At 37.3% G+C, this 12,568-nt stretch overlaps 1 protein-coding gene across 4 annotated transcripts in view; it reads right to left on the reverse strand.

Annotated features, from left to right (window-relative positions):
- The window catches only part of MED13L (mediator complex subunit 13L), a 301,327-nt gene that overhangs the window by 100,449 nt on the left and 188,310 nt on the right, over positions 1-12,568 (reverse strand). Inside the window, exon 1 of one of the 4 annotated variants that reach the window (XM_035017070.1) lies at positions 5,065-5,918. The exons of the other annotated variants lie outside the window; for them this stretch is intronic. Within the exon in view, the coding sequence (XP_034872961.1) occupies positions 5,065-5,090 (26 nt within the window). The 5' untranslated portion in view covers positions 5,091-5,918. Of the gene's footprint in view, positions 1-5,064; positions 5,919-12,568 lie in introns of those variants that run through there. 4 annotated transcript variants of the gene reach the window in all.

Genomic DNA, 12,568 nt, shown 5'->3' on the forward strand with positions numbered 1-12,568 from the left:
ACTATAATCTGGCTGTAGAACACCATAGTGGCCTAGGTAATTTTTAACCACAAGTGCATGTACTTTATTTAAAGGAAAGTGTATTTATTCATAATGCCTATAATATATATGCAGTACCTTACCCTCAGTTTAAGATACTGTTAAGTGTAAGATTTAGTTCCAACTATTGCTGGTGATGATAAACTCACATTTGTTTTCTTTGAATTCTCCAAGTAGCAATGAAATGAATATGAGCATCATCATCAGATAAGACTCCCTAACATTCTTTAAGAAATTACTTTTTATCTAATCTTAAATGATTGCATAATTATAGGATAAAATTAATATCTTTGGTACTAATTCAAATTGCACTTAATGATCCTAGAGAAATGAATTACTGGAGATGAGATCAATTCTGCTTTGGTTTCTGATCTTTATTTCTTTCCCTAAAACTTAACAGACCTCTTTAATTTGTCTTTCTAACTTGGCAGATTTACCAAAATCTGGAATATATTGCAGTTACTTATATGTATTTGGTTATCATATTTCCTCCACAACTGACATAAATGGCAAAAGAGGCAAACAATTCTGGTGAAGGAATAAAAATTGTCTTTTTTCCCTCCCCAGAATTAAATACATAACTATGTGGAACAAAGTTAACCTAGAAACACAAGTGATCAGCAGCAGAATCCCTGGAGAGAACTAGTGGAGTCATTTAACAGAAAATGAAGTTGGCTAACACCTGAAGGAATTATTCCAAGTTGCTCAAACATACAGCCTATAAAATAAAGCCCTATGAGGCAGACAAGAGTCCCAAAGAGATTACATTTAATAATCCTCCTGAAATGGCAGAGGCACATTCTACATGAAGGGTACGATATACTCTTAACAAATGACAACACAGGAGCAGTAAAGCTGAGAAGAGATGCCAAATCTCCAGCATCCAAACACTAAAGCTCTAATACATCACTTATTTTGTTCAGGGGTAGAGCTAATTAGTTGCATTACAAGTGGTTCAATATCCACATGCCATCCAGAGTTGCATACCATCTGACTGACTGATGCCAGAGTGCCTTGTCATCAGCACTTAAATTCCAGGAAGAGCTTTACAGGCAATGATGTAATAAATGAGGATGTAGCATTCTGTTTATGAGATACTGGTAACTACTCTTCTCCTGCTGGATAAGCCCAGTCTACCCCAGACTCCGACTAAAGGTCTTTATTATAGTCTCTGCAACAGTTTACACATGGAGATAGAAGGTCTGAACATCAATTTCAACACCTTTACGTCCATGTGGCAAAATATGATCATTTCCTTCAATGATTAAAGTTGACTTTCAGAGGTCAAAAATATGCCCTGATTTTCAAATATTTGGTATTCAAAATATCTAAATTTAAGAAAGAGACTTGGTTTAAAAAAAAAAAAAAGCTCTGATGGTTACAAAAAGGAACTTTTTACAGCCTCTTTTTAAATCACTGAGCTATCTATATCTAGTACATTTATAAATAGGATCCAGTTCATTAAAATGTATTATTTCATATGTTTTTGGATCTCGTGCACTCTGAAATAGTTTTATCATTCAGTCCAGGACTCAAACAACCAAGAATTCATTTATTTTTCTTACTTATTTCTGGCAAAACAGAAAACAGAAAAAGTTTTAAACTCCTTAAAATACTAAAAGGATTCAACTATAGCTAATCAAAAAAACATGAAATATATTTTCTTCCTGACCAAGAAAAGGAAACAGCTAACACACTTAAACTGAAAAGTGCCAATTACTTCCTTATTTAACAAATTCTAAATGCAATGCATCAGACTGGAAGTTAGGATGTGAAGGTCCACCGTATCATTTGAGACACACATCCTTATCAGCTGATCTGCTATCTCACTTTAAGAGGTGAGCAAGGACACAAAGAAAATATACCTTCAGTTGTTTATTTTTAACCTAAGCAATGTTAAACTTCTAAAAACCAAAAATACTATTTCCCTCATACATGTTCTGGAGATAACTCTGTATAACTATTATACTCATGAAGTCTGTATATGTAGTAAAACTGAAACAAATAGTAAGATTATTAAAAGTAAAAACACGGATGCCTGGGTGGCTCAGTTGGTTAAACGTCTGCCTTCCACTCAGGTCATGATCCCAAGGTCCTGGGATCAAGTCCCACATCAGGCTCTTTGCTCAGTGGGGAGCCTACTTCTCCCTCTGCCTGCCACTCCCCCTGCTTGTGTGTGTGCTCTCTCTCTCTCTTTGATAAATAAATAAGTAAACAAATACACAAATGTAAACACAAAGTTACCACTATAGTATAAGCTGGCAATAAAACCTTTCACTTTGTAATCTCTACCTATTATGGAAAAGAATCAGACCATAGACTGATCTACTATCTTGTTAAACATTTATACAGCCATTTTTAACTTCCAAATATTTATTTGAAGGTCATCAGAAGATGAAATGGGAAACCTTTCTTTCAGAGATAACTTGCTAATAACTGTTCTTAATTCAACGCTGCTGGAAGGGTAATACCACCCAACAAGGAAAGGTGAATTAGCCTTCCCTTATTACACTCTAGCCAACTGTAAAGCAACGACAGCAAAATAGAGTACACAACAGTATGCAGACTTCCATATTTACTATTTATGTATCCTCAAATATTCCTTCACCCCCTCACTAACATTCTAGAAATAAGTAATTTTTCATGCCTTCTAATATATTAGACTGACTCATGACTACAAATATAAGAAAATATATTAATTAAAAACCATAATATGGTACAAGTATACGCAAATGTTACTAATGAAGTAATAAGACGTTATGTGTATGAAAGATACATGAAACAATTTCCATTTATAGGTTTATATTAAAGAGATGTAATAGAATAAAAGCTTACAATTTGTATGTCAAGTCTGCTTAAACAAGCTTGATTTCACAGGCAAGGCCCCCCAAAATTATACTCTGCAGAATAATTTTTAAACCATAAAAGTGTTTTTATACTACGAAATATATTAAATGTAACCGACTGATATTGGGGGAAGGTATTAGAATAAGGGAACAGAAGAAAAAATATTGAGGACCAAAAAAAGAAAACCAAAAAAAAAATGAGGCACCAAATAAAAGGCTTGAAGTTACACTTCAAATCTGATTTATATATTCTTACATTTAACATTTTAAAAATTAAGATACAGAAGTAACAAATATAAATCACTGTCATAATACCAAACATTATCACCTTATATAAAAATACCTGGACAAAGTCTTTGTCTTTTCTTAAACTGCAGGGGGAAGGGGAAAAAAAAAAAACCTTCAAAGGCTGGAGTTATATATAGTACACACCTCACAGGTGGAAGCAGGAAAGAAAAGCAATGTAAGTTCAAGATTACCCGCTGGAGGCTCCACAGGATACAGTCCAGAAGACCCTTCTCTGGTGTGGAGCATTCTTTCTCTATTCACTCACCTAGACCCTCAGGACAGCATCTTGTCTCTGATAGTATTCAACTCAGGCATTTCTGTCTTCTGTCCACACCTAGCCCCACCCATGAAAGCAAGGAATGTGTCACCCCTGGGCAGCCTTGAAGAGGACCCAGCAAACGACTTTTTGTATTAGCAGTAGGCATTGCGTGTAACATGACGGAGCAAAAAACAGTCATTGTAATTAAGCATTGTTTTGGATTATCTAAGCCACTGCTTCCTTCAAACAGTATAATCAATCCATTTTCATTTACCTCTACAACAGACTCTCACTGACCTCGATAAATTAACATTAGCAGAGCCTAAGACTAATCAGGCAAACGCCTTTTTCAACTACCACCATGAAAAAAAATTTTTTTAATATACAGCTTTACAATTACGCTACACACACACACACTTGGTGCCATTACCTGTGGTACTGCTACGGTATTACTAACAACAATATAAACAGTGGTGAGTACTTACTTCCTATGGAGAGAAGTTAACTGGAAACTTCTCTGTTCTTAAAAACTTTGGAATCTGGTGCCCCAGATGTCTGGAGTACAACTGGCTGGGGAAGAAAGTATGCTCGGGAGGCAAGAGGCTCTGCAACAGTTGAGTTATTAAATCTTAGACTGAGAAGGGTGTTCCCAGAGCCTCATTCATACTCACTATGTCAACCAGAGGCCTGCTTTGGCAAAGACAGGACAAGGAAGGCTGCTTACACACACAAGAGAACAAGTGAGCCTTCTACGGGAGGAAGCTGCCCTAAGAGCCAATGCCTCTCCTTTGAGCTCTTCCTCCTCTCTCTCCTTCAGTACTAGATGAGTCCCACCAAGTACTCAGGGTGAGGAGAGGGGCCACATCGATCCTGCCCACTCTTAGTTCCCTGGCATCTAGCACAATACATGGTATTGTAGTAGGCTCTTTAAAAAAAGGAAAAAACAATCCAGGCCCATGTTCTGTATGCTGAGTATAATAAACGGAAAGCAAGAAAATAAAAAAGCATTTCACTCTCACCATCAGTATCATATCGATCTTTTACAATCCAACCTGAAGATACAGTGTTAAAATTAAGTTAAATATAAGATCACATTAATTAAATTTCCCTACAAGGCAAGAGTATATCTAAATCATTTAATATCATTTCTGACCAAATGTGAGCTTTACTTATAAACAGCTTTTAAGAATCTGAAGAAAATACAGTAGAATCTTCTTCTGCATTCTAGCAGCACATCAAAAAACCCTGTCCCAACAGGACGAATATTGCATGGTCAGTGAAGAGGAAAAGTGAAAGGAGTCTTCTACTTTGCTGCTTCTCTGAAAAGGGAATCACATTAGGACATTAAGTAGTCAGATACATTATTTTATTGCTTGCAAAACCCTTGGGTAATAAAGAATAGGTACAAATTGCCACAGGCAGTTTTGAGGGGAAAAACAGGACGGTGCAAACAAAGCCAGCTGCTCTCCCCTGGCAATGGACAACTTGCAGTTTCTCTGCTCAAGTAGAGCTCTCGGCCATGTGCGAGAGGGAGCTCTGCGAGCACAGCAATCTGCAGGGTCTGGGTGTCAAGGCAAAAGTAGGAAAAAGGTAAGAGAAGAGAAGAGCGTAATGGCATTTTGTGAAAGCTACCTCAAGTCAGATTCAGTCACCCACATACATTTCCATTCTCTTCTGAGTACGGAAGACTCATGGGCAGCTACAGTGAAAAGCACATGCCCCTTGGAAACAAGTGAAAAAAGGGTAAATACTTTTTACACGAAAATGCTAAGACATAAAAATAAAGCAGGTTATTTCTTTAACATAGTCTATCATCTAAGATAACTACTTATTCTCTATGCAAAGAAAACTAATTTGTATTACATCTTGTACAGGTAAATAGCAAGAATGAGTGATTTATTTTTATGGGATTCAGAGAATAAAACTGGACTCACACCATTAACCTTGCTAGAAGGATGTTGTAAAATGTTAATATTTTCTTCTCAAGACCAACTGCTTTACTCTAACCTCTTTATTGTGCTATTTTAAAGTACTATGTGGCAATTTTATTTTATACACTGTTATACTGGCAAAAAGAAAAGTATGAGAATCCTTTAACACTATGGTTATAAACAATGTAAGAGCTTTACTTTTAATTACATACAGAATTTCATTACAAAATCACGTAAGAGTTTTCATCTGTAACAGAATACAGAAAACTCCTACTTATGAACTTCTGGTTTTCAGTTTTAGTCATGAAGAAAACCTCTAGAGCAAAAGAATCAACTTGACCAGCTACCAACAGATAGCACTGGGGGTCACAGGCAGCCACTCCAGCACCTGCTCTTCCAGCCCCTACAGCTTCAGGCTTAGTTGTGAAGTTTTTAAATAAGACTAACCTTATCATGTTTACAAACACAAAAGTAGTGCAAATAAGAAATGCAGGATCGGGGCGCCTGGGTGGCTCAGTCCTAAGCGTCTGCCTTCGGCTCAGGTCATGATCCCAGGGTCCTGGGATCCAGCCCCGCATCGGGCTCCCTGCTTGGCGGGGAGTCTGCTTCTCCCTCTCCCACTCCCCCTGCTTGTGTTCCCTCTCTCGCTGTGTCTGTCTCTGTCAAATAAATAAAATCTTTAAAAAAAAAGAAAAAGAAATGTAGGATCAACATAAATAAAAGCAGAGATCATTTTAACACTTTTGAAAGTGATGAGAAAAAGAATGTTTGTCAGTGGGAATAATCTGGAGGACAAAGTAAACCTTGCAATATTGGAAACAATCAATCAACAATAATCACCAAGAGATGAGGAAACGTTGTAAGATGGGAAAACATTACAGTGTGAAGATCAGCCTCAATCAGTGTTTGAATGCTTACTGGCTTAATATTATTAATTCAGGAGAATTTAGAAGATAAACAGGGACAAAATGTTATAGAGAATGAGTTCAATGGATGGTTTCAAGGCCAAATGAAATCTGCACAACACTGAAATCAGTACTAGTGCAACACAGTTCTCTATGACCCCTTTAGTGATCATGAGATGGGGCCGTACTTGCCTCAACAGGTCTAATATGGTCCTCAACTATATGCCTTGGGGAAAGGCACTTGATAGCACTTTTATCAGCAAAAGCACACCTGGTAACACACATGATTCTAAGCAAGGGAGATAAAATTCGAAAAGACCATTTTGATTACGCACTCCTGTTAGTTAAAAAATAAATGAACACACATCCCCAATATTTATCTACTTATTATTCTAATTTGCTACATGTACCTCTTTATTTCATTGAATCTAAGAAATCGTCAATTATAGATACAATGTCATTTTATTAACCACTAAGCAAGAAAAAAAAAACACTAATTACAATTCATATGTAAGGAACACTGCAACCTAAGATGTTAAAATGTGGGGGGTAAAATACATCTTAGGGCCAATAAAGTTAGTACTTGACTAATACTAATGTATTTTATTTACATGTTCTAAACATACACCACGTTTTTTTAATAAGAAGAGGTGAAAAGATACAAAGTAACATTTTCTTGCACTTTCACAGATTGTCTTTTGCACACCGGTCTGGAGATTCCCCATCTCAATAGAGCATAAAAGAAGGAAACTAGTAGATGAGGATATTAGATCTGAATAAATGCTTATTGAATGAAGTAGATGCTTCATCTCCTCTATTGTATTTATTACACATCACATCAATACGATCTGTGGGGAACTCAACGAGAAGAAAGACAATAAGTATTTCTCATAAAATATCCCCCCCAAAGTTCTTGATTAGAATAATATAACTTTAGGGATAAAAGGCACAGATTACTTAGAGCACCAACTCTGGATCTGTAACATGACTATCTCTGCCACTCACCAGGGACCCTTCAGTGTTCTCATCTATAAAATGAACACAGCAGTTATTACATCACAGGATTAAAATGGGGGCTTGAGTAAATGTACATAAAGCTTTTAGCAAATGCTCAGAACACAGCAAGACTCAATAAATGGCAACAAAGGGATCATTCAGGGGTATTTATTTCATCTATTAAATCACTTTAGATTAACTGAGGTGTTAGATGGAAAGATGATACTTGAAAGTATATGACTTAAAACCAGTCTTATTCACCAAGGTTACTTTTAGATGTCACAATCACTGACAAATGGGATGAGCCCTCAGATCAAAATCCATTTTGCCTATAAATCCGAGTGAAGATCAAGTAAGGGAATTGCACCGAAAATTGCACACTGCCCTCTTTATTTGACATCAGGTTCAGGGTGGTGGTGTGCTTTGTTAATCTAACACTGGGGAGTTTGTCTGGGCTTCAGATGCTTCTGACAGCTGACAATACTAATGGGACTGCAGAGCCTACTGTCGACAACACAAAGCCAAAGAAATCTCCAAAACAGCAAGGCTTATTTTAAGACTACACAGTTTTCTTAAAAAGTGCTTTTAAAACAGACACCAGTTTAAATAAGAATTCATTGATATTCTGTTCTGTAAGACTATATTCTGCAGATTACCACTTTTCAGACACTGAAAAGTTTTCACTAACATTTTTCAGATACAAACACTGCCGATATGTTGCTGAGGATTTTCAAAGTGAACAACTGAAGAATTCCACCTTGGCATAAAACCAAATGTAGACGGCAAGATAGTGACAATGTTTGTGGTAAACAGGACAGCAGAACCACTGGCTTATAAATTTGTTTCCTGACCCCTGCTGCCTCTGTTTATTGCCTTAGGATTGGCAATAGCTATTCTCAGAATAAGAAATCTGAATTCTATCTACTACCTTGAATTGACTTTCCTCTATGCTTTTCAGAATGTCACTGTTTTGGATTTGAACTCTTCATCTACATTTTAAGGACTCTCAGTCTCTCCCTGGAACAGTTAAGAGTCTAACCTGAAAAAACACCTATTATTGTTGTGCAAAATCATAAGCCAGCACTGGCACCACGCCTTATGTATTCATGGTGGCCCACATTAAAAGAGCATAGGTTTCCAAGATATAAAAAGCTAATGGGGGTAAAAAGAGGCAGGGCCTCAATTTGAGGTTCACAACCTGAGAGCTCTGATCATAACCTGGGGAATGCCCTGGACACAAGAACCAAGGCACACAAGAGAAAGCAGCACAAATGTCATAACCTAGTCCACAGAAATGATAACGGTGTGGCCTCCCAAAGTGAGAAAAACCCAAGGTCCAAGGAATACAGAGGCTCTATCTTATTTGACTTATATATCCTATATCCTCTCCTACAACAGTCCCTAAGCTAAATACGTATACGCATGGAACTTAGTGGTAGAATCCTGAACAGTTCTATTAAATGTGATCCTTGGAACCAAGACTTGCTCGCGAAACTTATTCCTCATTCCGAACAATCCTAGCTTTTGTCTTTGCCCCTACGAGATGCTGCTTACCCTAGGGTGCCTTCATTTTTCAGGTCCTTCACGTCCAGATGAGGTTTTTCAGTTGGCTTGGGTTCCCCACCGCCAACCAGCATGTGAACTGCCTGGACTAGTGGCAAAGCCCTACATGACCCACATTCTTGCCCAGGCAACCCAGTCTTAACACATGCCCATCACTCCCTGACCACGCCCCACCAAGTCCAGGGCAGTGAGGTATGAGAAGCTGTGATAAAAGAACAGGTATGAGGGCAGGCCCTGCCACCACTGCCAGGCCCCCTCTAACTTGCTGGTGGTCTAACTTTGCGTAATTTACTTAACCTCTCTGCACCTCAGGTTTTACATCCATAAACTGAGGATAACTATTACCTAGTAGGACTGTTATCAGGATTAAATCTATGAAAAACACTTAGAAAAGTAGTACACAGTAAGTGCTCAATAAATGTTAAGATATTAGTTCATTTATATAGTTTCATAATAAGAACAAGAGGCTTACTGGAAAAGAAAAACTGCAAAAATATCACTTGTTCCTTATTTAACTAGCTTTACAAAAGAAAAACTAGTTATACGTCAAATATAACTCAGTAAAACTGGAAAAAAATTTTAGGAAATAAAAAATACTATCATAAGACCAGGCATTAATTAATTCATCCATCTGCCCATCTGCCCATCCTCCACTGACTTACTGAGATCCTACACAAAGACTGGGCACTATGCTCAACCACAGATTGAGGAGCAAGTCCATGGCTACGACAAATAATTACAAGAATCCATCACCTCTTGTGATCCTTGGTCCACAGACCATAGAATCAGTGTCAAGGATCATTTTGCCTCACACCTTCATTTTACAGGTAAAGAAAGCAGTATCCAGAAAGAAGATTTGTGTAGAACCTTTATCAGTATTAATAAATTATTTTACATTAACGCAAGCATCACGTATGTTTGGTATTCTTGATCACTCAGAAGCATATTTTAGATACTATTTAAGGAATCTGAATAATGAAAATGTAAATTTATATTCGAACAAACTTTTGCTGAGCTATTAAAAATCAGGAAGGGTTCCAGTTATTGGCTAATTATAAATAATACAACTAGAAACACCTTTGAAGAAAAGGGATTTTTTTTTTTTTTAAGATTTTATTTATTTGACAGAGAGAGCTAGAGAGCACAAGCAGGGGGAGTGGCAGAGGGAGAAGCTGGCGTCCCGCTGAGCAGGGAGGCTCAGGACCCTAAGATCATGACCTGAGCCGAAGGAAGACGCTTAACCATATGAGCCACCCAGGCGCCCCAGAAGAAAAAGTTTATCCATAATACCATTTGTCAAAAATGGTATGATACTAGATCAAAGAACATGGATTTTACAGTTTTCATTCTGTGGCACCATATCACTGTTCAGACACGTCAGACTTCCAGACACTTACACAGCAGCAATGGATGAACACACAGGCTACCCTTACATGTCACCAATCCACGGTTCTGTCATTTTATTTATTTTGCTTCATTCATAGATGTGGATTTGTACTTCCCATTTGTCTTCCTCTGCATTTTTTTAAGTAATAGGATGGGTGAACAAAATGCCTTTTTTTGTAAAGTTTCTTGTAAAGACTGACTGAAATGGAGTCTTTGCTTCATATACATTGGCTGTTTTCCTCATCAGCCATAGAAGATGTAATTAATGTGTTTTAGCATCTTCTGGATTATACTTATATATTTATCATGATCAGTCTGCTGCTCTTTTTGTAGTATTGCTGGTTTTCAAATACTTTTTGAAAAAATTCAATGAAACCACCAAAACACAGACAATTATTGCTTCAGTAAGTTTTTGTAAAGCTTTTTAAAACACAGCCAAGATAAATAAATTATTCTGGTGTATGTGTTTTTAATGAGAATGTTTCATTCCATATTTGACTTTAGTGCATATATTTTAAATTATCAGTTTCAGGTTTTCCCCATATTAATTTACACTTTTCCAAGCATAATTATTACAGTGTTTCCTTTCCCGGTGATGTTCTTTCACCCAAACAGGTATGTGTTACATTCACATACAACTGACTCTAAACTATGTATCTTAACTGGGGTTGTTTTTTGGGGGGGAGGGGTGCTTAAGTATCATAAATTTAGACAACTTCTACTTTTCAGTATCTTAGCAACAGGTAAGGCAATCCCACATACGTCTTTTTTACCCATTATAATCATGTCTGATTACTCTTCTACACATCCTTGACTATATAGCAAGTTCTGTAAAGCATAAAGTCTCACTCACTCTTGACATGACGCATTAAGGGCTAGATTAGATAAAATAACAGCCAAGGGATACGTCCAAGTGTAAGGGCTATTTAAAATAGGAACTTACAATCTCAACACACATTTTGGAGTCTGACAGCCCAGAATGTAAACCCCAGATCCACATAACTAGCTGTGTGACCTTAAGCAAATTACATAATCTCCCTGAGCCTTACACTTTTAACATCTATAAAATGTGAATGCTATCCTCTAAAGATTATTATGAGGAATAAATGAGAGGTTCATGTGACGACTAAACAAACCTAAGATATGTCAGGTACTCTTCCAAGCACTTGGTAAATATCAACTCATTTAATTCTCATAGTAATCCTATGAAGTAGAGACAATATTACCTCTCTTTCACAGATAAACTGAAACAAAGAGGTTAAATAACTTTTACTTGCCTAAGGTCACACAGTAAGTGGCAAAGCCAGAACTGGAACCCAGGCAGTCTGACCACCTCAAGTCCATGCTCTTAAGCACCACACTAAAGTGCCTCTCCAAATCCCTAAAGCACTTGCCTGGGCATAATCATAAGCACAGTGATAAATCACAATAACATTCAGCCTAGCACAGGAGCATGCACCTCTGTAGAGGTCCAAAGATGGCTGGGGGCCACAACGTTCATTAAGATGACATACAAAACCCTTAAGTACTTCTAGGTAAAACTTATTATAGTGCAGAAATCTCTAAAGATACAAATTAATACTACTGCTTCAGGAGTTTAAAAAGGAATCACTAATGAACTATTTTAAATCACTCTCCCAGCACTGAGAGCCTGGATTTTCTAACATTGTTAAGTGAATCTTACAAATAAGTAGCAGTTAATATTTTCGTCTTACCAACATTTTAGCATTCAATTTCAATTACAAACTAGAGGTTCTAATTTTTAAGAGAAAGTACTGAAGGGTACTTATTTTATTTTATATTAAAGATTTTATTTATTTGACAGAGACACAAGAGAGGGAACACAAGCAGGGGGAGTGGGAGAGGGAGAAGCAGGCTTCCTGCGGAGCAGGGAGCCCGATGCGGGGCTCGATCCCAGGACCCTGGGATCATGACCTGAGCCGAAGGCAGACACCTAAGAACTGAGCCACCCAGGCGCCCCTGAAGTGTACTTTTTAAAAGTCTACTTGTTTAAGCAATCTCTACACCCAACGTGGGACTTGAATTCAGGACCCTGAGATCAAGAGCAGCATGTTCCACCAACTGAGCCAGCGAGGCACCCCTCAAGTTTACTTTAATACAAAGATTCAGGAGAAAATTAAGTATTATTTTATGTTTACTTAAAAAAAAAGTGTTATTTTTTCTGATTAACAACGTAATACATGTTCACTGTAGTAAAACTGAAAAACACAGGATTATAGAGAGAAGAACACAAGTATCACCAGTATTCAGTATCATCTTTACTTTTCAATACAGTTTGAGACATTTAATTTTGAGATGAGGACAGCTTCTTCCCTGCAATACTGAAAACAGATG

Source organism: Mirounga leonina, unplaced genomic scaffold (assembly GCF_011800145.1).
Source record: "Mirounga leonina isolate KUSES-001 unplaced genomic scaffold, KU_Mleo_1.0 Mir_171, whole genome shotgun sequence".
Lineage (NCBI taxonomy): Eukaryota > Metazoa > Chordata > Mammalia > Carnivora > Phocidae > Mirounga > Mirounga leonina.